Source organism: Pseudophryne corroboree, chromosome 12 (genome assembly GCF_028390025.1).
Source record: "Pseudophryne corroboree isolate aPseCor3 chromosome 12, aPseCor3.hap2, whole genome shotgun sequence".
Lineage (NCBI taxonomy): Eukaryota > Metazoa > Chordata > Amphibia > Anura > Myobatrachidae > Pseudophryne > Pseudophryne corroboree.
Genome location: NC_086455.1, coordinates 66,129,472 through 66,157,340, shown reverse-complemented (window position 1 = coordinate 66,157,340; position 27,869 = coordinate 66,129,472). Strand labels below are relative to the sequence as shown.

Below are 27,869 nucleotides of genomic sequence, written 5' to 3'. Positions count from 1 at the left end.
TGTGGGGGCATTATGTTTCTGGCACTGTGGGGGCATATCTGCACTGTGGGGGCATTATGTTTCTGGCACTGGGGGTATTTATGTATCTGGCACTGTGGGGGCATATCTGCACTGTGGGGGCTTTTATGTTTTGTGGCACGGCGGGCATTTATTTATCTGGCACTGTGGGGGAATTTATGTTTTGTGGCACTGGGGGCATTTATGTATCTGGCACTTATGTATCTGGTACTGTGGGGTCACTGATTTATCTGGCACTGTGGGGTCATTGATGCATCTGGCACTGTGGGGGCATTATGTTTCTGGCACTGTGGGGGCATATCTGCACTGTGGGGGCATTATGTTTCTGGCACTGTGGGGGCATATCTGCACTGTGGGGGCATTATGTTTCTGGCACTGTGGGGGCATATCTGCACTGTGGGGGCTTTTATGTTTTTGGCACTGTGGGGGCATATCTGCACTGCGGGGGCATTTATGTTTCTGGCACTGTGGGGGCATATCTGCACTGTGGGGGCATTATGTATCTGGCACTGTGGGGGCATATCTGCACTGTGGGGGCATTATGTTTCTGACACTGTGGGGGCATATCTGCACTGTGGGGGCATTTATGTTTCTGGCACTGTGGGGGCATATCTGCACTGTGGGGGCATTTATGTTTCTGGCACTGTGGGGCATATCTGCACTGTGGGGGCTTTTATGTTTTGTGGCACGGCGGGCATTTATTTATCTGGCACTGTGGGGGCATTTATGTTTTGTGGCACTGGGGGCATTTATGTATCTGGCACTTATGTATCTGGCACTGTGGGGTCACTGATTTATCTGGCACTGTGGGGTCATTGATGCATCTGGCACTGTGGGGGCACTTATGTATCTGGCATTGTGGGGGCATTTATGTATCTGGCACTGGGGGCATATCTGCACTGTGTGGCCATTTATGTATCTGGCACTGCTGGGGGGCATGTCACGTGTAGCTGGCACTGCTGGGGGGTATGTCACGTGTAGCTGGCACTGCTGGGGGGCATGTCACGTGTAGCTGGCACTGCTGGAAGGCATATCATGTAGTGTATCTACTAGGCGTCTGTGGCTAGGCAATGTGTCTAACGTGCGCGCAGACAGAATCGTTCATCCGTCCGCCCACCCGCCCGCGCCCACAGCAGTACTCCCCCCTCCCGGCTCCCAGCACCGCAGTGTCAGTGACATGTAAGTTAAAATCTGGCACTGTGGGGTCGTTTATGTTTCTGGCACTGTGGGGGCATATCTGCACTGTGGGGGCATTATGTTTCTGGCACTGTGGGGGCATATCTGCACTGTGGGGGCATTATGTTTCAGGCACTGTGGGGGCATATCTGCACTGTGGGGGCATTATGTTTCTGCACTGTGGGGGCATTTATGTTTCTGGCACTGTGGGGGCATATCTGCACTGTGGGGGCATAATGTTTCTGGCACTGTGGGGGCATATCTGCACTGTGGGGGCATTATGTTTCTGGCACTGGGGGCATTTATGTATCTGGCACTGTGGGGGCATATCTGCACTGTGGGGGCTTTTATGTTTTGTGGCACGGCGGGCATTTATTTATCTGGCACTGTGGGGGCATTTATGTTTTGTGGCACTGGGGGCATTTATGTATCTGGCACTTATGTATCTGGTACTGTGGGGTCACTGATTTATCTGGCACTGTGGGGTCATTGATGCATCTGGCACTGTGGGGGCATTATGTTTCTGGCACTGTGGGGGCATATCTGCACTGTGGGGGCATTATGTTTCTGGCACTGTGGGGGCATATCTGCACTGTGGGGGCATTATGTTTCTGGCACTGTGGGGGCATATCTGCACTGTGGGGGCATTTATGTTTCTGGCACTGTGGGGGCATATCTGCACTGCAGGGGCATTTATGTTTCTGGCACTGTGGGGGCATATCTGCACTGTGGGGGCATTATGTATCTGGCACTGTGGGGGCATAGCTGCACTGTGGGGGCATTATGTTTCTGACACTGTGGGGGCATATCTGCACTGTGGGGGCATTTATGTTTCTGGCACTGTGGGGGCATATCTGCACTGTGGGGGCTTTTATGTTTTGTGGCACGGCGGGCATTTATTTATCTGGCACTGTGGGGGCATTTATGTTTTGTGGCACTGGGGGCATTTATGTATCTGGAACTTATGTATCTGGCACTGTGGGGTCACTGATTTATCTGGCACTGTGGGGTCATTGATGCATCTGGCACTGTGGGGGCACTTATGTATCTGGCATTGTGGGGGCATTTATGTATCTGGCACTGGGGGCATATCTGCACTGTGTGGCCATTTATGTATCTGGCACTGCTGGGGGGCATGTCACGTGTAGCTGGCACTGCTGGGGGGCATGTCACGTGTAGCTGGCACTGCTGGAAGGCATATCATGTAGTGTATCTACTAGGCGTCTGTGGCTAGGCAATGTGTCTAACGTGCGCTGCCTGGCGCAAAGTGTCTAATGTGCTCTGCCTGGCGCAAAGTGTCTAATGTGCTCTGCCTGGCGCAAAGTGTCTATCGTGCTCTGCCTGGCGCAAAGTGTCTAACGTGCTCTGCCTGGCGCAAAGTGTATAGGAGGTTCTACCTGGTGCAATGTGTATTAGCTGCACTACTATGTGGTGTAATGCGAATTGCCACTATTCTGTGGTCATGCACCTTCCCCACGAAGCAACGCCCCTAAATTTTTGCTGCGCGCCTTCGGCGCGCACTGTACCTGCTTCAGCATGTGGGTGGAGGAGCACCAAACATTACAGTATGTACATCATTTTGCCCTCCTTACTTAAAAATGTGCCCTCCTGGTGATCAGCACCCTGCCCTAAAACGTGAACACTATCATGTGTAGCTGGCACTGCTGGGGGGCCTATTGTGTGTAGCTGGCACTGTTGTGGGGCATGTCATGTGTAGCTGGCACTGCTGCGGGGCATGTCGTGTAGCTGGCACTGCTGCGGGGCATGTCATGTGTTGCTGGCACTGCTGCGGGGCATGTCATGTGTAGCTGGCACTACACTGGAGACATTGTGTGTAAGGAACACTACTGTGGCTGTTCTGCATAAGGCTGCTAATTGTGTGCATAGAGGGGGTGTGAAAAAATATATTTATTTATAGTTTAATAATATGAAGTTACGAGGCCACACCCACTTTCCCAAGAGGCCACGCCCACTTTCCCCAAAGCGCGCGCGCCTTCGGCGCGCGCATAGGGTTTGGGGGGCGCTTTTACATTTTCTCGCTCAGGGTGCTAGTAGGCCTGAAGCCGGCCCTGATGCCCGTACCACTGGAATTATACGGTAGGATCACTGGACATATACGGCAGTATCACTGGACATATATGGCAGTACCACTGGACATATACAGCAACACAGGGACACCACCACTGGACTGATGCAGAACAACACAGCACCACTGCAATGGACTGTACTTATACAGCAGCACTGGACATATGGCAGCAGAGGACACCACCACTGTGACTGGACTGATGCAGCACAATACACCACCACTGGACTGATGCAGCACAACACAGCACCACTGGACTGAACTTATACAGCAGCACTGGACATATGGCAGCAGAGGACACAACCACTGTGACTGGACTGATGCAGCACAAGACATGGACACTGAGGACACTGAGAGAACGGAGACCCGTCCTCTCTCTACATTCTCCAATGCCGGAGTGAAAATGGCGGGGACGCGCGGCTCTTTATATGGAATCCAAACCCTGCGAGAATCCGACAGCGGAATGATGACGTTTTGCCTCGCTCTGGTTTCCGAGTCAGGCAGGAAAACCCGAGGCTGACTCGGATCCGGGCTTGGGTACTGATTTTTTTTTTTGGGGGGGGGCTTTGGTTCTCTAAGAACAGAAACCGCTCATCTCTAAGCAAGACCATTTGAAAGGGGGCCACTGCTTATACAGTATTTACACATGAGTTTGCATCTGTATACACAAGCGGTGGTCATTCCGAGTTGTTAGCTCGGTCATTTTCTTCGCATCGCAGCGATTTTCCGCTAAATGCGCATGCGCAATGTTCGCACTGCGACTGCGCCAAGTAAATTTGCTATGCAGTTAGGTATTTTACTCACGGCATTACGAGGTTTTTTCTTCGTTCTGGTGATCGTAATGTGATTGACAGGAAGTGGGTGTTTCTGGGCGGAAACTGGCCGTTTTATGGGAGTGTTTGAAAAAACGCTACCGTTTCTGGGAAAAATGCAGGAGTGGCTGGAGAAACGGAGGAGTGTCTGGGCGAACTCTGGGTGTGTTTGTGACATCAAACCAGGAACGACAAGCACTGAACTGATCGCACTGGAAGAGTAAGTCTCGAGCTACACAGAAACTGCACAGAAAAGTCTTTTCGCAATATTGCGAATCTTTCGTTCGCAATTTTGATAAGCTAAGATTCACTCCCAGTAGGCGGCGGCTTAGCGTGTGCAAAGCTGCTAAAAGCAGCTTGCGAGCGAACAACTCGAAATGAGGGCCAAGCGGTAGCCATACCAGGCAGGCGCAATGCTCATGGTCCCAGGTTCAATTCCCAGAAAGAGAGAAGGCAACTGTTACACTTTGTTTATTTTTATTTTTTTAAACATTCATACATTTAAGACTCTTACATTCAATAGACTAATGAACACAGGAAAAGATCAGTTTTCAGTATGAACTGATCGAGCGTCTCCAATGCAGAATCTGTAGTGTACAATACTGTTCACTGGTGTACGGACGTCACGTGTAAACTGTGCAAGAAGCAAAAATGGATGACACACAGTGTCATGCAGGATGCGTGTGTTAATGAAGTAATGGCGGATAGACAGAGGCAGTTCAACATGCCAGAGCTGCCAACCCCTTGCCAGCAACCGTGAGAAGCTGCAGGCCTATCGCAAGGCCGGCAAGGAAATCTGGTGAAGGTATGGCCGGACAAGGTCAGTCAGGTCCCTTCCAGAGGTGCTGGAGTAACCCAGACGCCTGCAGGTTCCCACCGTAAGTACAGTAGATTATTACTGTACTTTAAGTTAATTACAGGCACTATATACAGTAGCTAAAAAGGGTCTGCTGTAGCAGCATTACTGTTTGGCTTAATGTACTATAAATGACAGTCCAGTACCATGAGGTCACTGTCTAGTTTTAGGGGGGAGATGTACAGTAGTAAAAAGAGTACAGTAAAAAGTACTGTAAGTAAAAAGAGTGTAGAAGTGAGCCTGTGGATTAGTCGCCTAAACACCAAAAAAACAAAAAAATAAAAAATGTTAAAAAAAGTTATTTTGTGTTGTACCAAATGTGTGAGCTGCACCTATCCCACTGCGACTTTGTACAGGTAAACCCAAGTGTTGTGACTCCCCGCTGCTTGTGTTGTTATTAAAAAAAATCGTGAAAAAACACCAAAAAAGCAAAGAATTTAAAAAAAGTTGAAAAAAGTAATTTTGTGTTGTACAACTTGTGTGTGCTGTACCTACCCCACTGTGACTTTGTTCATGTTAACCCAAGAGTTGTGAATCCCCACTGCTAATGTTTTTGTTTGAAAACAAAAACAAAACAAATAGCAAAAAACATGGGCAACTTAAGTGTTGACAGTAACTCTAGACTAAAGTAGCCCTCTATCCTCCCATGTGCATTCATTTTTTATGTAATTTGTTAGTGGGGTAATACACAATATGCTAAATGCAAAAAAATATATATAGTTATAGGATAATGGGAGTCATTCCGAGTTGTTCGCTCGTTGCCGATTTTCGTTATACTGCGATTAGTCGCTAACTGCGCATGCGCATGGTACGCAGAGCGCATGTGCTTAGTTATTTTACTAAAAACTTAGCTGTTTTGCTGTAGCGTCTGCTGCGCTTTTCAGTTGCACTGGTGTTCGGTAAATGATTGACAGGAAAGGGGCGTTTCTGGGCGGCAACTCAGCGTTTTCCCGGCGTTGGCTAAAAAACGCAGGCGTGTCAGGGAAAAATGCGAGAGTGTCTGGAGAAACGGGGGAGTGGCTGGACGAACGCAGGACGTGTTGGTGACGTCAATTCCAGGAATTAAACGGGCTGAGCTGATCGCAGTGTAGGAGTAAGTCTAGAGCTACTCAGAAACTGCTAAGAATTATTTATTTGCAATTCTGCTAATCTTTCGTTCGCAATTCTGCTAAGCTAAGATACACTTCCAACGGGCGGCGGCCTAGCGTGTGCAATGCTGCTAAAATCTGCTAGCGAGCGAACAACTCAGAATGAGGGCCAATAGACGCACACAATCCGCTCAATGCAACAACAAAAAAACTCTGTGTTGATACTGTACTTGTCCAGTAGTCACTGTGAGTGATCATACATACCCGTAATATTCTGTACAAACAGTACAGTATGTTGCGTTTAAAGATGCAGAGTCGGCTCATTATAGGAGACCTTTTCCTGTCCTCAGTTATAGTGATCATAATATAGAAGCGTCTCTGCCGCAGCAAACCAAAGTCGTTGTGATGATACACAAAGAAAAAAACAGTAATCATTTTTTTTTAAAGAATTGTTATTGCTGGGAATCGATCCCTTGTACATGGGCATGCTACAATGTTGACAGTACCTCTAGACCAAAGTAGCCCACTATCAATGATTGCACAATCATTCATTTCACTATGCATTTTAGGGTAATAGACGCATGTTGTTAATGAGCACGGAAAAATTTGCAGTGTGTTTAAAATTATGTTTCTCTTGATGTGTACGGTAGTTGTTTAATGTCATTTTTAGTGGTATAACAGACACACGCTATCAGCTTCATGGTAAAATTTGCAGTGTGTAATTAAGCAACTGTTACTATGGTAAGGCTTGTAAAACATACAGTACGTATATTACAGTGATGTTTATCCAACATAATATATACAGTGTAAATAAATAATTTAAAAAAACTATGTACTCGTAAAATTGAAGCATTATTTGAGTTTGCAATGGAGAATTAACACATGCACAATGGCTGTTTTCAAAAGTGACACCTGGTGGATGAATACATGTATTGCATCGACCGGAGAAACAAATTACATTGCGACTAAATATGCTACCTTGCAGCTGATTACCCTTCACCGTGACCAGGTGAAGGCATACGTAATGTGACTAGTCTTTTGCATTACATGCCACATGGAGGATAGATGAGCATGGCTACATCTGTAATAGGGTCCTTGCTTGCCAGAGGTGCAGGATGCCGGACGATCTTAGATGGTTTTTTAAAATGGCAATCATTTACGAGGCATAGTTTTGCCTTGTAAAGTATTGCCCCTTTAAAAAAAATCCCACACCTCTGGCGCCTCGGACTCTATTATATATGCCCCATGGTACGCAAACTGTAACAGTACTCACACTACATCAGCCCTACTCTAAGGGGCTGTACTAAACAATTGAGTGTGGATAATATCAATACAGAAGAAACACTTTGGGGTGAGATCAGTTGCATGTGAGGGGCTTCTGGACATCACATACTGTATCGGTAGTGTAGTGCCAACATTGAAAGTTTTGAGATCCCAGTGGACGTGATGTGCTATTCTGAATCAGCACATCGCAACATCAGTGTAGACAAATTTCTCCCTTTTAGTGTTGTTTCAGTTGAAGTTATTAAAGTAACAGCAAGTAAGAATAACATGCCCACCTTCCAAGCAGTTCCGGAAGCTTCTCTGTGACCTGCTGTTGTATGGAGGAGTATCAAAGTCTTCCCATTTAAGTGTGTCCTCAACATCTTGGAAGGAGGGAAGACCTGTGATCGTAGGGTCTGCGCCTGGCTTTCTACGCAAGTTCTCCATCTGACAATAATCGCCAGCTGCGGGGCAATAGGCATCAATATAATTGTACCCACTGCAAATAGCCTGAAGAAAAAAAACATATTTAATACCATTTCCCAGTGGTACAGATAACAGGGTATTAGCAGCGTCACAGATATTCTCAGTCACTCTTCCAGAAACTGTTCACAGCTGGATGGAATCACCAGCAGATAAAATCAGCAAAGGAGGACAAAGTTGCGGGGTGTCCCAGATCGTATGTGATAGTCTTACATCCTACTCTGTACCACCTTCAGGCCAGGTCATGGAGGGCTGCATCTACATGGTCCAGACCAGTCACATGGTCATAATATCGACACCAAACACCACTACTGTCAACCTAACATACCAAACCCCTACAGAGGGTGTGACTAGATCCCACTCTGAAGGTAGAAAACCATATTACCCACCCATGAATATTTAAAATAAAAAAATGTCTACATAAATATTTAATGACAATTTGTTTTTATGTGGGTGCTCCCACTCTGGTTTTGGCCCCAAAGCTAAAATTAGGAGAAACATTGGTAGCTTATCTGCATGGATTTACATGTGAACTGTCGAAGTAATACTTAAATTGCATTGGCCTTTGTAGGATTTTTTTTATTTTTTTAAATCTGCAGTCACCTTTAGTTTACTGTCCCGCACATGTCAACCTTTCATGAGGCAGCTGCTTTGTCTTCTTTGTATGTGTTCAATCAATTCTTCTATATCAGTACCATGCGCGTATCTATACTGGGTGCACACCCTGCACTCATGTTCAATTACTTACCTCTCCAGAGTTCAACGTCGGCGCTACTGCTGCAGCAGTAATCACTCAGAAAATGGCATGGCGGACATTTTCTCGGTGATTGGAACATGTGTAGTAGACATTTGTCATGGGGAACATGGTGGGCATCATGTTTTTGGAGACCTGTGCATGCGCAAAAGAGATTAGTTGCCAGGAATATAGCCATAGTGTGCACATGGGCCCCCGCCCCTGAGCCATACTGTTTATTATCTTTGTTAGATGAGTCTAAAAACCGCTCTGTGGATACATAATGGACCTTATTCAGGTCCAGTTGGGGTTGCGCTGTGAAGAGCAAAGTACCGATAATTATCAGTAGTTTGCGCTAGCACAGGACCTGTTCTGCATGTGTGCAAACGGGTGCAGCGATGCAGGAATGCAGCAGACTGTCAGTGATTGACAGCCTGCTTACATTTTATGTGGTGTGTAGCGGCAGCGACAGCCTCTGTTTGTGAAAATGAGGCGTTTCGCCACCATACTTACCGACATCTCAAATCTCCTCTCCGGGAGATGCCCGGAGAGGAGAAGCAGGTGGGCGGCAATGAGGGCGGGGCTGAGATAATTACATCATTAAGCCCCGCCTACTCACCAGGAAAAGCTCACAGTAGGTTAATATTTGCATAGGGGGCGGAGCTAAATGATGCGATTAGCATATAACCGTGTCATTAGGCTCCGCCCCCTCCACCAGTCCACGATTTTGCTGTATCTTTCTCCACATTCTGCCCACTTCACTAGGAAGTGGGCAGAATGCGGGAGGTGTGCCCACTCTTCCGGGGCTGCGGGGGACTACTCGAAAAACCGGGTGTCTCCCGCAGAATCCGGGAGAGTAGGTAAGTATGGTCGCCACTGTTTAGTGGGAGGGAAGAGGCCAGGGATCTCTATGGTTGCACAGAAACTTCCTGGCCTCTGCAATGAGCAACTTGTGTGTCACCATGGGTGCTACAAGCCACTTGATGGTGAATGAACGATCTGCTGCTGCGTCTCCAGATGCAGGTTGGATCACTACTGCAGCAGGAGGCGTATGCTTGTTATATACGCCTCCTGCTGCATTACCATACAGTGCAACTCCAACCACATCTGAATAACTCCCAGTATGCAATGGACAGGGCAGAGCTGACTTGTGTCCAATTAAAGAGTAATAATACAAATCAATACTACCACAGAAGGAAGATACAAACATAACACAATGTATATAGGGGTCTATTTACTAAGCCTTGGATCGAGATAAAGTGGATGGAGATAAAGTACCAACCAACCAGCTCCAAACTGTCATTTTTCAAACCTAGTCTGTGACATGATAGTTAGGAGCTAATTGGCTGGTACTTTTTCTCCGTCGACTTTGTCTCCGTCCAAAGCTTAGTAAATAGACCCCTTAGTAAAGGTTAGAGGAGGGCATATAGAAGCTGAAAATGTTGTTTTCTGAAACTGGCAAATCCAGAAAAAAAACAGAACAAAAATACTCACTTTCCATGAAGCGAAGTTAGAGTATTCATCCAGAATCCCTTGGGTATCACTTTCACCAAGATAACCATCAGTACAGATAGAACAGTTTGTGTCTCCTCGCCAGTCGTAATAAGGGAGAGCAAAATCTTCATCACCTGTCAGGAGCTGAATTTGTCTTTCAATGAACAGGAGCCCCAACCGGTGCCAACCAGGAAAGGCCGGACCTTGATGAGCATAGGTTTTACGATTATCAAAGATTCCATTTTTCATAATTGGCTTCATAGAGTAGTAATGGATCCAAGCAAAAATATCATAGATTGTGGCATCCACAAAGCGGTACGTGTCTCGGTGGTGTCTGTCTCCGGTGGACAGGACAACAAAGTCTTTGCTTTTTGTGGCTTTGGCCAAAGCTAAATAGCTAAAGAACCTTTTCCTTTCAACAAGTGAGAGTTCCCGAATCTCTTTCCGAACATTAGTCTTTTGTCGCTCACATTTTTCTCCAAAGAAACCATACCTGCAATCACCGCAGTTAAAGCCGCTATAGTTTCCAAAGCACTCACAGGTGTGATTATAATAGTGATTGGGCCAGTCCAAGCGATCATCATCATATTGGCGAATGTAACCATGATGTTTCCTTAGAGGAACTATAGCTATAGGTACTACCCAGTCACGACAATCGCCACGGCCTGAGAGTGAGCCGCAGCGGCTACCATCTTTCCAGTATGGGCAGCAGTAATTATTATTTAATGCTTTCTGTGTGGTGCATTCCCTGGGAAATTGGCTATGAACCACACCCAGGCAAAGCGCCATGAAGACACACAGTAACCGCATGACTTGCTGCTGCAAGAGGCTAGAAAACATTGAGAAATAACATTAGACTTTAAAAGTATAATTCTAGCTGTAACATCATAGCAAGTGATCAAATAATATTTACCAGTATACATACTTTCACGCTGAGAATCTGAGAAAATGCATCTGATAACATCAAATATACACATTATGGAGGCACAGTAATTTCCCAAATTAGCATACCGTCTTTTTAACAGAGATTATTCAATGTTGAGACTAACTAGGGAAAAATTAACCCAGATTTACCATTTCACTTTTTGATTATGTTATACTAGTTACTCACCTGTCAAAATGATGTGTGTGTCCATTTCTGAACAGATCAACACTTTAATTTCTCCATTGGGCACCATCTAGTGGCTGCCGGCACCATAAAGGTGAGGAGCAGCATTAGCCTTTTATCATATAGTATTTATTTAATTTACCATCTTCTACAGTTCGGCAGCATGGTTGCAGCAAAGTAAAATAATGTATTGCCCTTAACCCATCTATTTCATTGATCAGGGAAGGACAGGTGTGAGATCTCACACTATTTTGAGGTCACAAGCATATTATGTGAATTAGAACAGTTTTTGCATATTCTTATTATTTTCCAAAAGTCAGCCAATAAAACCAAAACAATTATTTACACATCATAAAATCAATTAAGGGATATGAAGTTAAATGAAAAGAAAACAAAATTTGGAGGGGGGTTTTAGGGAATGGTAAATATTTCAAAGAGGTAATTCTATGAATGACCTGCAATGACCTGCACACATGAGAGTATGCAGAGATAGTGTCTCAAATCTAAATTTTCCTCTTATGAAGTTAGTTATTTGAAACAGTCAGTTTAGTAATTTAATTAGTAATTTTATCAGGCCAGGATCGAGCTTAAAACAAAAATTCAAAAAAATAATTTCTTCGAAACAATAGGATTTGATTTGCTATACCACATGACTAAATTTAAGAAGTCAACATTTCAGGGTCACAGACTAAAAGTATAAAAGCATATTTACAGAATTCAAATTAGTTAAACTTTATTTATTCCTTGATTAGGTTTATTATTATTAATATTATTATTATTATTATTATTATTATTATTATTATGTCAGATAAAAAAACGTTAAGCTCATAATAAAATGTCTCCAACTTATAAGACACATAATTAAATTGATTTAAGAAAATGAAAAAAAGCAATCATTGTCAAGATTAAGACAGCCGCTCCGCTCCCAAAAAAACTTTTTTATTTTTTATTTGAGCACAAAATAAGACATGTTCACAAGATTCCATTTAAAATAAGACATGTTCATAAGATTCCATTTAGATACTACTTAAAATTTGGTATGGACAACTTTAAAATGTTAAGGAATAAAAACCAACATTTTTAAAATTTTAAGTTATAATTTTATTTAAAGATCTGATTTTAACATTTAGGGGGGTATCCTAAGAGCAGCGATAATAACCGTTTGCAGCTAATGTTATCGCACCTATCTCCCATAAAATCATGTTATTGCACCCTGCGCATTCCCATTTATCGCAGTTATCCCATTAAAAAATAGCAATAACGGGATTCGCGCAACAATTCTAGCCGTCAAAAGCGGTGATAAGTATAGGAGAAAATGGGGAAATCTGCCTATACCCCCAAAAAAGCAAAACTAATATAGGAAAACATTATAGAAGTCTATTATTGGTTATAATAAAACTATTTGGTGTAATTAAATTAGGTCAAATAGCTATTCTATGCATTATTTTTTTAAATGTTAAAAAAAAGACAGAAAGCTATTTTTTTCAGCAAAATAAGTGCTCTTGTTAAGTTTGGGGTACATAAAAATGGGTATAAGTATATATTTGGGTCTTTTTAGGGGACTTTTTTTAAAAAAAAAGTGGAAACAGACAGATAACTCCCATCTGCAAGTCTTAAAACAATTGTCCCACCCATAACTCACCCCAATGTACTTGTCCCATACGTTGTACCCCAATTTCCATTACTTTGCATTTTTTGACCCCAAAATTGACATGTCATTATTAGCTAATTAAAATTAATTAAAATCTTCTAAGTACCTAATCAGTCATTCAGGGGGGTGTCCTAGCGGTTCGGAACAGGGGCGCCAAGCTGGTATATGGTTAGGGGTGTGTGGAAAGAAAATAGCTGCTCCCCCAATGATGCAGAGAGCGCTTACCGCCAGATCACCGTGGAGACTCCAGTCCTACTATAGAAAGTCTGCCACTGTGGTGTGCTTCCCCTGTGTCCTGTCCTAGCTGGACAGTTTTTTCTCCTGTAGAACTGAGAGCACAGTCCAAATGAGCGTAGAGTTTGACTGTTTAACACCCGCTGGAGGAAGATTTTAAAGGTTTGTATATCCAAATGGAGTCTTCACCATAGATACGGATGTCTTGAATGTCACAGTCTGATAGAGGCAAATGGTAGATCGTCCACATAAGATGACTTTATCCAATTTGAAGATCAGGCTATATGTATGTCTGTCTTCTGCTGAGTAATGTTATGAAATTAGTGTGTAATTGATTAAATGTTTTTATACGTTTTTACCTTAATGGATTGGTCTGTCAGGTGATATTGCTTATGAAATTAGCAAGGTATAAATACACAGTTCACTGTGCCCAGAATTACCTTTAAAAAGCTGCAAGGCTTGGCAGCGAAACGCGTTGGTGGGCTAGTGGTCACCCAATCCCAAAAGGACGTTACTATACACAGATGCCGGCCTGATCTTCAAATTGGATAATGTCATCTTATGTGGACGATCTCCTACCATTTGCCTCTATCAGACTGTGACATTCAAGACATCCGTATCTATGGTGAAGACTCCATTTGGATATACAAACATTTAAAATCTTCCTCCAGCGGGTGTTAGTCAAAATCTACGCTCATTTGGACTGTGCTATCAGTTCTACAGGAGAAAAAAACTGTCCACTTTGACCTGTATTATTCCATCATTTATTGGCGTAATGCATCTACAAAGGATTTGGGTGACTTTTTTACTATATAAAATCAATGAATTTTTTCTTATAAATTTTTAACCGTTTATTGAAATTTATGTGTGTTTATATCTATTCAATTATATTAACTTGACAGATTATCCATTTTTTATTAGGTTTAAGCGCTGCCTCTCTTCTTGTTCTGATGTGTATTTCTATATAGGAGTGACTTATCCTATTTGTGGCAGCTGCTGATTAGTGAACCAGCCCTAACTTAGCGCCTGACTCATACCAATTGGTAGCCGTGTGTTATATGTATGTAATGTGTTGTGCAATAAATGTTTTGTGTTTTTAAATGTATACTGATTTGGACAGTGCTTCATTTGGATATATAATATTTTTGGCCTCTTCTATAACCCCGCCTCCGTGCACAGGAGCTCAGTTTGTAAGTTGGTGCCTGCAGTGCAGGCAGCTAACAGGTAGGGCTGCTCCAGCAGCCATAAAAAGAGCTATTTTAAAGAATATAGAAGACTTCAAGGGCTGCAGCAGAGGCACTCTAGTGCTAGATATCATTCTGATATCTCCTGCTGCAGCTCCATCACCTCCCCCAGCGGCGCTGTATACTCCAGCGTCCCTGGTTGCCGGGTACTTACAGCGGAGGCTCCGGTTCTTCACCCAGGGCACACACACTAACCGAAGTTCTCCGGGATCGCGTGGCCGCACTCAGGGAGGAGTTAAGAGGGTCCCCAGGCGGGTCCCACTGGAAATCGAGATCCGCCGCGACCATTAGGAGGCGGGCCGTGTGCGCTGGCGTGGACACTGTGGCAGTACAGGGACCCCACTAGACCACCAGGGCAAGGGCACAGGTTGGATTAGGCTATAATCCATTTTATTAAGGCCTGCAGCACCCGGTGGTGAAGTCCAGCATTGGGATAAGGCTCTGGCCTGTAGCACCTCCCCAGCCCCTGGGCGCCATTTAGAGTAAATGTTCCCGCCCTGGACCTGCATCTCTCTGTCTTCCTCACTCCCTGTCAGCGTTTGGGCGCCATTACACAGCTGCGCTGATTCTGGGACTGCTGGGTGATGCATCTTCTGTAAAGCCGCCTGCATCATCAGCGCTGTGCATTTACAGGACACTTATGTATTCTACATGTCGTTTAGACAGTGTTAGTTAAGAACAAGTGCATACTTCAGGGTTATTTAGTACAAGTATCCTGTGATATTCATCCAGTTTTTACTGTGCATTGATACATCTATTTATATATATAGCTTTACTCAGTAATAGTATTGCTAGTCCAGTGCAGTTTTATTATTTGTCATAATTCCTGCATTGTACATGTGACTGTGTGTGTGCATATAGCTGCTGGGTGATCTCTACTCCGTGTATCTCACTCCTACTGCTATCCCTATATTCTGTAACCTGAGGGGGCTTCATGCATCAGGGTTATTAGATAATATAGGTATTTCACATAATATACATATTTTGTATTTTTCTCTGTGTTTTTCAGTCACATTTTACCTCAGAAATCCTCTGTTTGTGCTGTCACACTGCACGGGGGGTTTGTGTTAGGTATTATATCTGCTGATATTGTACTGTGTCGCCCGTGGTTTACTCTTTCATATCATGTCAGCTACAGGGAGCGATGGGTCTGGGGCTGATTCCGCCATGCGCGGTTATGATGTCCTAGATGCATTTGAGGATAACATGGCTGCGGAGGGTTCAGGTTTTGGGGGTTCTGTACCCCCCAGTCAGTTTGTAACAACGGGGGCACATCAGGGCCCGCCTTAGGCTGCCTTTTCTAATTTACTGACTACGCTGGTAACTAGACTTGCACCCCCTATGGGACCTCCTGTGCCTTATTAGCCTTATATGGTCCCTGCGGTTAATCCGCCATGGACAGATGCTCTGCCCACTCAGTTACAGCACTTGAATAAGTCCTTGGATAAACGCATTCCTGACCCTCGCCCGCCTAAGACTAAACCTAAGAAGTTTTCTAAGCGGGCTGTTACTTCCTCTCAATCCACGCATATTCCGGATACCTCTTCCGATGAAGATGGCGTGTATACTGACCCTACAGACTCTGACTATGACGTTACTGATGGGGAATCTGTTTCACAGTTGGATGTTCCTGATCTATTAGAGGCTATCAGGCTCATTCTTCAGATTGATGATGATCCTGAGCCTGCTACTACATCTAAGAAACAGGTTCAAACATCAGAAGGTTACTAGATTGGTTTTACCTCATTCTGACCATTTGCTTGACATACGTCAGGAATCCTGGGAGAACCCAGGAAAGAAATTCACCCCCAGCGTCGTAACTAGGTGTGGGCAAATGGTGCTTTGCCCCCACAGCGCACTTGCCCTGTAGGCGCACCATCTGCTGCCACCCTGATTACCGGCCGCCTTTGTAGCTGCTGCGCTGGCTGCTGTGTACATAACAGCAGCCAGCAGCACTTCGGAGGACCAGCCAGTCTATCCCCCTTGTGCTCCGCCCCCTCCACTCCTACTTACTGTGAAGAGGGACCAGGGCCGGAAGACCACAATGCAGTACGGCGCCGTCATGGTCTGCTGCGCCTGTGTGAAAATGACCACCGCCGCTGCCACTCAATGTCCATCAGTCACCTACACCTGCCGCAGCCAGCGCACACACTGCCCGCGGCCGCCAGCTACCGGTCCTCCTCAGCCAGTGTTCAGAATTCGCTGGATATAGGAAGATGGCCTAGGCAGGGGGAGCTGTTGTGCAGTCCAGTTGTAGCAGCTTCCCACACGCCATTGCGGAGCCTCCAGTGTCCTCTCATTTTTCAGTGGCAGCGCCAGCGGTGAGTCACCCTGCAATTTAATTAACGGAGACTGCGTGTGTGGGCTATAATTATTATGTCTGTGTAGAGGAGGGGGCAGTCTGCAGTCCAATTAGATTAGGGAGACACAGTCTGAAGTCAAAGTGTGAGGGAGTGGAATGGGGGGGGGGGGGCAGTGTGTAATCCAAGTGTGTATGGGGAGAACAGTCTGTGTGTGTAATATGCTGTCCTAGTTTGTGTGTTTGGGTGCAATCTCTGGCATACAGCACACTAGGAGCACGCTGGATATTGGAATTTTGTCTCTAGGGCTGCATTTTGGAGGTGGGGAGTGCATGTGCAGGGTGGTGCTACTGTATTTGGCAGGGCCGTAACTAGGTGTGGGCAGATGGCACAGCATCCACCCCGTTTGGCCGCCGCAAGAAGCAACGCTGAGCACTACATAATATAGCAACGTTGCGCCCAGCTCCTTCTCTGCTGGATGCACAGCTGCTGATATACTTACAGGCATCAGCAGCACCCCCCCCTCTTTTGACTCTAGCAGCACGGTGAACACACAGAGCCAGGACACGCCTCTGGTTCCTGCTGGTGTGGAGCCGTTTGGAGGATGGTAGAGCTTTAACTAGAGTGCCACAGCAGCTCTATACCGCATTTCCCGCACAGAGACATCCCCTGCCGCTGCCATGACCACCCGCACTCCGAAGACGACCAGCTCAGACCGTCGATGGGTGAGTGCTCTGTGCTCTGCAGCAAGTCCTGGGTGGAGGGCGGTGTAGCGGCGGCGGTTGCTGGGTGGGTGGAGGGGTGTTTACAGTGGCAGCCAGAGCTGGGAGGAGGGGATACTTGTGGTGGCAGGTTCATGGAGGGGTGGTCGGGATATTTTACTGCCCAGCCAGCTACCTGTCTCCACTAACTCTGTGTGCCTCTCACATGCCTGGGGTGCTCACAGGGGGGTCACAGGTAAGTATAATTCTTTCTCTCTATCTCTCTCTCTCAGACTCTGCCTGCCTAATGTGTAAAAAGGGGTACTCTGCCTGCCGTAATGTGTAAAACGGGGACTCTGCCTGCCTAATGTGTAAAAGGGGACTCTACCTGCCGCACTGTGTAAAAAGGGACTCTGCCTGCCGTAATGTGTAAAAGTGGGCTATGTGGCCATGCCCTTTCCCATGAAGCCACTCCCCAAATATTATATATGGAGGGGGGCGCCGATGTGGTTTCTTGCACAAAGCGCTAAAATGTCTAGTTACGCCACTGTTCACCCCGCACAAGAAGATGCTAGCCCGCTATCCCCTTGCGGCAGAATTGAGTAAAAATTGGGAAACGCCACCGCCGGTGGATTCGCAAATCGCTAGGCTGGTGGTGTCATCTGCTCTGCCTGTCACTACCGTCACTTCTCTCAAGGAACCGACAGATAAGCGTGTGGAGGGTTGCTTAAAAGCTATCTATACCCTTGCAGGAGCTGTGCATAGGCCCTCCATTGCGGCTACTTGGGCCGCAGAAGCTATTGAGACATGGGCTCAGGAAACAGAGGCTGAGTTTCCATCCAATTTTTCTGAACATGCCAGATAATGTCTCTCTTGTCACGGCATCTCATTACATTAAAGAAGCAGCTTCAGCTGCAGGTGTTCTGGCGGCCAAGGCTGCTACGACATCCATTTTGGCTCACTGTATTCTCTGGTTGTGGTCCTGGTCGGTGGACTTGGACTCTTAAGAAATCCTGGAGGTGCTCCCATTTAAAGGAAACATCCTCTTTGGTAAGGATCTCAACAAGATTGTCACTTACTTGGCGTCTGCTAAGACTGCATGTCTACCTAGTACTACTCCTTCAGCCCCGAAGGCTAAGAGTACTTCCTTTTGTTCCTTTCGCCCTCTGGGTAAATCAAAGTGACAGGCGTAGCCGAAACAGTCTTGCACTTCCAAAACCACCAAGCCCAAGCCTAAACGTGCCTGGGCTGCCCGTCAGCCGGCTTTCAAATCTGACAAGCCTGCGGCATGACGGGGCGGGCCTGCCCCTGGGGGATCCGAGGGTGGGGTCCCGACTTCTACAGTTCACCAAGGTATGGTTGAAAACCACTTCAGACGCTTGGGTACGGGAAGTCGTCACTCACGGATATGCTATATCCTTCAAGACACGTCGCCCTCCTCGCTGTTGCCTGACCGACATCCCTTCGGATCAGGTGAAGGTAACAACTCTCCGTTTAGTGGTACAATCCCTCCTGCACACCAGAGTGGTAGTGCCGGTGCTTCTGGTTCAGAGGGGCAGGGGGTACTATTCAACACTGCTCCTAGTCCCCAAACCGAATGGTTCCTCACCGGCCCATTCTCAACCTCAAATCTTTGAACAAGTTTGTGAGGGTCTCCAAGTTTCGTATGGAGACCCTTCGCTCTATTGTCCTGGCTTTGGAACCAGGGGATCCATATCTGTGCACAGGTATACCTGGATATACAGGATGCTTACCTGCATGTCCCTATTGCCATGTCACATCAGCAATACCTGCGGTTTGCTATTGGCAATCTCCATTACCAATTCCGGGCCTCACCATTTGGTCTGACCACGGCTCAGCGAATTTTCACCAAGGTCATGGCAGTTATGACGGCTTCACTCCACCGTCGGGGTATCCAAATCCTGCCGTATCTGGACGATCTGCTGATACTGGCCAATTCCCCAGAAGTTCTCCTCCGTCATTTGGATCTGTTCAGTTTCTGCAAGTCCACGGGTGGCTCATCAACTGGAAGAAATCAACCCTGGTCCTTGCCCAGTGCATGGTGCATCTGGGAGCGTTGTTGGACACACACAGCCAGAGTTTTTTTGTCACAGGAGAAAGTCTTGAAGCTTCAGGACAAGATACGTTGCTTCCTTTCTTGTCCGCGTGTGTCGATACACTCAGCGATGCAAGTACTAGGCCTAATGGTGTTGGCTTTTGACATGGTGGAGTATGCTTAATTTCATTCCCGCCCTCTGCAGAAACTGATGCTTGCCAAGTGGGATAGCCTGCCTCACCGGATCAGGTATCAAATTACCTCCTTGTCTCCAGAGGTCCGTCTGTCACTGACCTGATGGCTGCAGGACCAACGATTGAGCAGGGGTCGTCCCTTCTGGATCTCCAACTGGGTCCTTCTGACGACGGATGCCAGTCTGATGGGTTGGGGCGCGGTGTTGGAGCAACACTCTCTTCAGGGTCGATGGACCAGGGAGGAGTCTCTCCTTCCGATAAACATTCTGGAATTGCAGGCTGTGTTCAATGCTCTGAAACTGGCCCGGCATCTAGTACTGAACAGGCCTGTTCAAGTACAGTCAGACAACGCCACCATGGTGGCGTACATAAATTACCAAGGCGGCACTCGAAGCCGCATGGCAATGATGGATGTGTCAAAGATTCTTCAATGGGTGGAACGCCATCTGCCAGGCATATCGGCAGTGTTCATTCCGGCGGTCCTTAACTGGGAAGTGGACTTCCTCAGTCATCAGGACGTACGCACTGGAGAGTGGAGCCTTCATCCAGAAGTATTTCAACTCCTAGTGAACAAGTGGGGCCTACCAGATGTAGACCTGATGGCATCTCGACACAATTCACAAGGTTCCGTTCGTCGGAGCAAGAACAAGGGATCCTCAAGCGGCGTTCGTGGATGCACTGGCAATTCCATGGAACTTTCAGCTGCCATACGTGTTCCCTCCGGTGTCACTCCTGCCCAGAGTAGTGAGGAAGTTCAAACAAAAAGGAGGAATCCTTCTTCTAATAGCTCCAGAGTGGCCCAGACGGCATTGATTCTTAGACCTACAAGGTCTCTCACTAGAGCGTCCTCTTCTGCTTCCGCAACGACCAGACCTCCAAGTTCAGGGTCCTTGTGTTTACCAGGATTTGGCCCAACTGGCTTTGACAGCGTGGCTCTTGAAGCTTCCATACTGAGGGCCAAAGGATTTTCTGAGGCGGTCATTCAAACTATGCTGAAGGCCCGTAAGCCGACTTCTGCTCGGATTTACCATAGGGTCTGGAATTCTCACTTTGCTTGGTGCGCATCTAACAATCATGACGTTTACAAGTTTAGTATGGCCAAACTTTTGGCCTTCCTACAACAAGGCCTGGACTTCGGCTTGCCTCCCTCAAGGTTCATATTTCTGCCTTGTCGGTATGGTTTCAGAGAAAAATTGCGACTCTGCCTGATGTTCATACATTCACTCAGGGTGTTTTATGGATTCAACCTCCCTATGTCCCACCTGTGGCTCCTTGGGATTTGTCGGAGGTTCTAGAGGCTTTGCAAGAGTCTCCGTTTGAACCTCTTGAATCTGCGGACCTTAAGTGGCTTTCCCTCAAGGTCTTGTTTCTGATGGCTATTGCCTCTGCTAGACGGGTATCAGATTTGGGTGCCTTGTCTTGTGGTTCCCTCTATCTGATTTTTCACCGTGACCGGGCAGTTCTTCGAACGCGCCCTGGTTATCTACCTAAGGTGGTGTCTTCTTTCCACCTTAACCAGGAGATTGTGGTTCCGGCCTTTGTCTCTCCAGATTTATCCTCCAAAGAGCGGTCTTTGGATGTGGTACGGGCTCTCCGTATCTATGTGAAGAGGACAGCCTCTATTTAGAAGTCTGATTCTCTCTTTGTACTCTTTGGTTTTCACAAACGTGGCTGACCTGCTAGCAAGCAGACCTTGACCAGATGGATTAGAATAGTTATTGCACATGCTTATGTACAGGCTGGCCTTTACAGCTCCTGCTACCATCAAAGCCCATTCTACTCGGTCTGTTGGACCTTCTTGGGTGGCCCGCCATGGTGCGACCCTTGAACAATTGTGCAAGGCAGCAATGTGGTCCTCAGTGAACACGTTCATAAGGTTCTAAGCCTTCGATACTTCCGCCTCCCAGGATGCTACCTTTGGACGCCGGGTTCTTGTGCCCGCTATAGTGCATCCCCTCCCATAAGGAACTGCTTTAGGACATCCCCAATGTTATTCCCTGTGGAATACCAGTGTACCCCGCAGCAGCAAAGGAGAATTATGGTAAGAACTTACCCTTGTTAAATCTGTTTCTGCGAGGTACACTGCATTCCACAGGGTGCCTACCCTGACGCACTTAGCTTTTTTGGGTTGGTATGGCATTAGCCGCTGATACCTTCTCCTGTCGTGAGAATGTGGTGTCTGTGGCTACTAACTGTTGTCGTCTCCTTTACCTGCTACTGCATTGGACTGGTCAACAAAACTGAGCTCCTCTGCATGGAGGCGTGGTTATAGAGGAGGCGGTGCTGAGCATCTTGGGAACAGTCAAAGCTTTTAGCCTGTTGGTGCCTCGGATCAAGATCCTGCCTATTTTGACAGTCCCGGGCCCCATCATTTCTGATGGCAGCCCTGAGGATACCTAAAGAACATTGAAAGTTCTGAGATAGAGTTACCTGGGGCAGAGCGGTGGCTGTTGGTCTCTCTGTGTTCCTTCCCAGCACCTGATATATAATGAGAACTGGGACTTGATCGTCCCTCTTTATCTAGGAAGAAGAGGTTGTGTCACACGTGAAATAGAGGACAAGATTATATTTGAAAAAAACAGCATCTTACATATGGATTCTCTGGATGTCACTCAACTCAAGTGACTTCATGATAATCAACCATGCAGTGGCGGAACTACCGCCAGTGCAAGCAGCGCCTTGTACTGGGGCCCGCCACTGTTCAGGGGCCCAAAGCAGCGCAGCATGTAATGAGTCAAACTGACTCATTACATGCCGCTGTGTGCTGCAGGCAACCGCCGCCCGCAGCACACAGCCGCCCGCCGTCCGAGGAGAGGAGCGCAGCAGCCACGGAGGAGAAGGAGGAGGAAGCCACAGCAGCGCTGTGTAATTGGTGAAGGCGCTGGAGCTGCTGTCCCTTTCCTTCACCATAGGCTGTTCTCCGACGCTGTGAATGCTGGGAAGCACATCCCAGCATTCACAGCGGCGGAGAACAACCTATGATGAAGGACAGCAGCAGCAGCGCCTCCACCAATTACACAGCGCTGCTGCGGCTCCCTCCTCCACCTCCCTCCTCCTCCTTCTCTCCTGCCCGGGATCTTTGCCAGAAGCTGCACCAAGGAGCCTGACTGCCAGCGGAGAGAGTAAGTATAATTCTTTCTTTCTTTTTCTTTCTTTTCTGTCTGCCGTAATGTGTAAAAAGGGGACGCTGTCTGCCGTTATGTGTAAAAAGGGTGACGCTGTCTGCCGTAATGTGTAAAAAGGGGATGCTGTCTGCCTTAATGTGTAAAAAGGGAGACGCTGTCTGCCGTAACGTGTAAAAAGGGGGACGCTGTCTGCCGTAATGTGTAAAAAGGGCACGCTGTCTGCCATAATGTGTAAAAACGGGACGCTGTCTGCCATAATGTGTAAAAAAGGGGACGCAGTCTGCCTTACTGTGTAAAAAGGGAACCCTGTCTGCTGTAATGTGTAAAAAGGGCACGCTGTCTGCCTTAATGTGTAAAAAGGGGGACGCTGTCTGCCGTAATGTGTAAAAAGGGGAAGCTGTCTGACGTAATGTGCAAAAAGGGGACGCTGTCTGCCGTTATGTGTAAAAAGGGGACACTGTCTGCCGTTATGTGTAAAAAGGGGGACCCTGTCTGCTGTAATGTGTAAAAAGGGGGATGCTGTCTGCCGTTATGTGCAAAAAGGGGACGCTGTCTGCCGTAATGTGTAAAAAGGGGATGCTGTCTGCCGTTATGTGTAAAAAGGGGATGCTGTCTGCCGTTATGTGTAAAAAGGGGGACACTGTCTGCTGTAATGTGTAAAAAGGGGGACGCTGTCTGCCGTTATGTGTAAAAAGGGGGACAATGTCTGCCGTAATGTGTAAAAAGGGGACGCTGTCTGCCGTTATGTGTAAAACGGGGATGCTGTCTTCTGTTATGTGTAAAAAGGGGGACCCTGTCTGCTGTAATGTGTAAAAAAGGGGACGCTGTCTGCCGTATGTGTAAAAAGGGGGACGCTGTCTGCCGTAATGTGTAAAAAGGGGATGCTGTCTGCCTTAATGTGTAAAAAGGGGGACGCTGTCTGCCGTAATGTGTAAAAAGGGGAACGCTGTCTTCCGTAATGTGTAAAAAGAGCACGCTGTCTGCCATAATGTGTAAAAAGGGGACGCTGTCTGCTGTAATGTGTAAAAAAGGGGACGCAGTCTGCATTAATGTGTAAAAAGGGAACGCTGTCTGCTGTAATGTGTAAAAAGGGCACGCTGTCTGCCATAATGTGTAAAAAAGGGGACGCTGTCAGCCTTAATGTGTAAAAAGGGGGACACTGTCTGCTGTTATGTGTAAAAAGGGGACGCGGTCTGCCGTTATGTGTAAAAAGGGGGACGCTGTCTGCCGTAATGTGTAAAAAGGGGGACGCTGTCTGCCTTAATGTTTAAAAAGGGGACGCTGTCTGCCCTAATGTGTAAAAAGGGGAATCTGTCCACCGTAAGGTGTAAAAGGGGCTCTACCTGGTGTAGTGGTGCTACTGTGTGGCGTAATTTGAATAATGGAGACTACTGTGCACCGTTATATGAATTGGTATTATTTTGTGGCCACACCCCTTCCCCATGAAGCCACGCTCCTATATGTTTTGCACGCGACGTAGGCGCGCACTGCCCCTGTTTTGCATGGAGGGGTGGGGCTCCAATGCCGTTTCTTGCACACAGTGCTAAAATGACTAGTTACGGCACTGTTGCTAGGTATCCATTTCTCTGGCCCTGAGCAGGTCCCCCTCACCAGATCCTCTATAGGGGTTAGGGGGTGGACTTGGATGGGATGAGGGGGGGGGGCAAAGCATTTTGTCGCAGCTGGGCCCACCGCTCGCTATTTCCGCCGCTGCAACCATGCATAGTAATCATAGTTGCCTACCCTCCCTCATTCTGCAGGAGACTCCCTGAAATAGTAGCAATCTCCCTGACTCCCTGAATAAACCTGAAATCTCCCTGATTGCACATTACCCCCATTATATAGCTGGTAATGAAAAATCGGAGATATATACATTTAAATGGGATTATCAGTGCCATTTCCCTGCATTGGTTATAAGACACAATGATCCCTATGGCTACATGCATTTTAAATAAGGTTTCTTGTGGCCACTTACAGTATATGTAACCTCTTGCAAAACACAATACACAAACAAATCCTGCAAAATCTCAGTGTCTTTTCTTCAACAAGTAGATCTTACTAACTTTGGGGCTCATTTACATTTGGATATAAGTCATTTTCATGACACGCCTCTCAGATGTAGCAGTACACGTCGGCGCTGATGAGTGTTACTTTCACAATCTCCCTGAAATGCTTTTTCAAAAGTAGGCAAGTATGTAGTAATTCAGCACTAGAAATGTAATCTATGATAAAATGATTATGTGATTAATGCAAGAATAATATTACATTCACAGAGCTGTAAAGAAATTGGGGGAAGTTTTCTAATGTGCTGTTTTCAGGAGAAAAACTGCTGCTTTCCCCATATACCGCCTATTCAGGGCCGTCTTTTCGTATGGGCTCAATGGGCTCTTGCCCAAGGGCCCCAGGAGTATAAGGGCCCTAGGCTGATGGCTGAGGGTCTCCTCTTTCCAGGGGTACCAGATTTTTGAAAATCGGCTCTGGGGAACCGGAGATATCTGACTTGAAACCAGTGGTCCTTATCCAAGCCTGTTAATTGCTCTTCCCAGCCAGATATCTCGAGTTCTGTCTGACTTAGAGTTTTTCAGAGGGTATAATCCAAAAGCTGCTACTCTCTGCTTTTGGTGGACACTGGCAGCTTCTTTCTACTATGCCCAGAACCAGAGATATCAGCCTTCCAGCAGCTGGTCCCTGCTCCAGCTCCACACGCCTAATATGCAGTTTTAGATATTCATTGGTGGATTGCTCTGGTTCCTGAACTCTGATCCCCAAGTCCCCAGTACCTCCTGAAAGGTGGGACTCTCTAGTATTTTATCCCATTCAAAGATAAGAAATATATTTTCAGGAACTTGAGATATCTGCAGTCAAGAAAGCTGCCCTCCCACCGGAAAATTATAAATATTAAGCCCACTCCACTATCCACCCCTTCCCTACATATTAAACACCCCCTACCACTCTGGAAGTCATGTACCAGGGCTTCTTCATTCAGCCCAATGCCCCCTTCTACAGTTTTGCCCCATCTGTGCAGTAAAGGAGTAATTAGCAGAAATTACTGCTCCAGGTCCTACAAGCTGAGCGGAAGATAGAACACCCCCTACCGCCCGCGGGACATCAAAGCTGCCACTGATAGAACCCCCCCACCCCTACCGCTGGAGGATGGGTAGGGGGCCCAGTGCATTGCTGTGCCCAGGGGCCTTCACTGCTGTTAAGACGGCCCTGCGCCTATTGCTATCAGTTCAGTGTTCACCTTTCACAGTCTGGGGCTGAGAACTGATGGTGACTTGTGATTTGCAATTTGCACTTAACACAACAACCTGGTTCCTATTTATTATAGTCAAACTGGCAGAAGATACATTGCTATGTTTCAGTGCAACTTGTACACCAAGATGCTATTTCAGTAACCAGGGTCGTAATTATGGGTGTGCGACTGGTGCTTAACACATTTTCAAAAAGTCACTTCCTGTCAGTCACTTTGGGATAAAATCCTCATTGCGAGCAGAATTACAGTGGCACCTTGACACATACGCAATGTGAGCGCAGCACATGCATAGTCTGCTGATAATCGCTCACTTGTGTGAACATCGACAATAGGGTACAACTCTGATTCAGAACCAATGTTAGTAAATAACCCTCAGTAACTGTAATTCAACATAATAGTACAGTTACTGATTGTCAGTAATGTTATAGAGAGTCCACGGGAGATGCACTAAGCAGTAAAAAGTGTGGGGAAGTGAGACAGTGGAGAAGTTGCCCATGGCAACCAATCAGCATTGAAGTAATATTTATAATTTGCATACTAGAAAATTATACAGAGCAGCTGATTGGTTGCCATGGGCAACTTTTCCACTGGGTCACTTTTCCACTCTTTTCACTGCTCAGTACATCTCCCCATGACATATATGTCCATAGGTAAACAAAAATGGAAAGCAAGAAAAAATAAAATAGCGGTGAAACAAGGTTCACCAGGTGCCTCCCCTCACAAACCCATGCATACACTTAGCCCAGAAGACACTACAGGAGCTGCTGTATCCATTGTACCAGGTAAGTGTTGAAATATGGACAACAGACTATGGTTTTGTTTAAATGCATGTAGTTACCGTACAGGGGCAGCAGATGGCGCTGTATAGTTACAGAGATGTAGTGTTTGTCTGTTGCATATGTTATGTACTTGTTTGTTTTACCTCACATGTGTTATTCTAGAAGAGTCTCTGAGGGAGAAGGAGATAAGCTGATGATACTGAAACCTGTTGTATTGATCCTGCTATTTCAGTACTATATAAAGGAGATATACATCTCAAGTCTCGTTCTGTCTGTATACAAGGTAACTCCTGAGGTAATACTTTATCTAAGGCTCCCCACTGCACACCTATGGTATCGATCCATCGCACTATACCAACAGGTTATGGGCCCAGACTGGAGTCTGTACAAGATAAAGTTTTCAGGAGTGCATCCCAAGCAGCATCCAGATCACGAGTCGCACTGCAAGTCCCAGCAGGCGCAGACAGCAGACTGTGTAACGCACAAGAAACAACCCAGGAGAACCTTGGAAAGAAAACTGTGAGTAAAACAAGTTTAATACCACAGAAGAATAGAGAGATCTATACAAGGAAGGGTTATGGCAAATTACACAGATCTCAGACTAGCTGCAAGCAAGCTTTCTAATGAGAACTACCAGACATGGAAGTTTAAAGTAGAAATGCTATTAACCAGAGATGATTTATGGGATGTTATAAATGCAGACAGACCTGAAGGAGAGGATCAGCAGTGGATTAAGAAGGACAGACAGGCAAGAGCCACTATAAGTTTACTGGTGGAAGATGAACAGCTTATACACATAAGACAAGAGAGTACAGCTAAAGGCATGTGGTGTGCTTTGCAGAGAGTGCATGAAGGAGCAAGTTTGAACAGCAAACTATTCCTATTAAGAAAGTTATATCAAATGAGATTTAATAAAGGCAAGACAATGCAAGAACACATCAGTGCACTACTAGAGATAACCATACAGCTCAGGTCAATGGGAGAAGAAATCAAAAGCAACCACATAGTAGCTATCATCCTTTGCAGTTTACCAGATACATACAGTGCACTAATAAACGCACTAGAAATGAGACCTGAAGCAGAAATCACACTAGACTTTGTGAAGAACAGGCTCATAGAGGAGTATCAACGCAGAAAGGAGCTTACAGAGTGCAATACTGAAAGTGACACAGAGAAAGCACTTAAAATGGCGGACACTAAGCCACACACCAGGGA

The 27,869-nt window shown here is 46.4% G+C and overlaps 1 protein-coding gene across 5 annotated transcripts in view; it reads right to left on the bottom strand.

The window, feature by feature from the left end:
• The window catches only part of LOC134980681 (tyrosinase-like), an 80,079-nt gene that overhangs the window by 40,803 nt on the left and 11,407 nt on the right, over positions 1 to 27,869 (bottom strand). For 3 of the 5 annotated variants that reach the window (XM_063947602.1, XM_063947605.1, XM_063947606.1), the window contains exons 2-3: positions 10,007 to 10,835; positions 7,593 to 7,806 (exon numbers count right to left, since the gene is read on the bottom strand). In XM_063947602.1, coding sequence (XP_063803672.1) covers positions 7,593 to 7,806; positions 10,007 to 10,816 — 1,024 coding nt within the window. In that variant the 5' untranslated portion in view covers positions 10,817 to 10,835. Of the gene's footprint in view, positions 1 to 7,592; positions 7,807 to 10,006; positions 10,836 to 21,924; positions 22,015 to 27,869 lie in introns of all 5 variants that reach the window. The other 2 variants (XM_063947603.1, XM_063947604.1) reach the window with 2 other exon arrangements.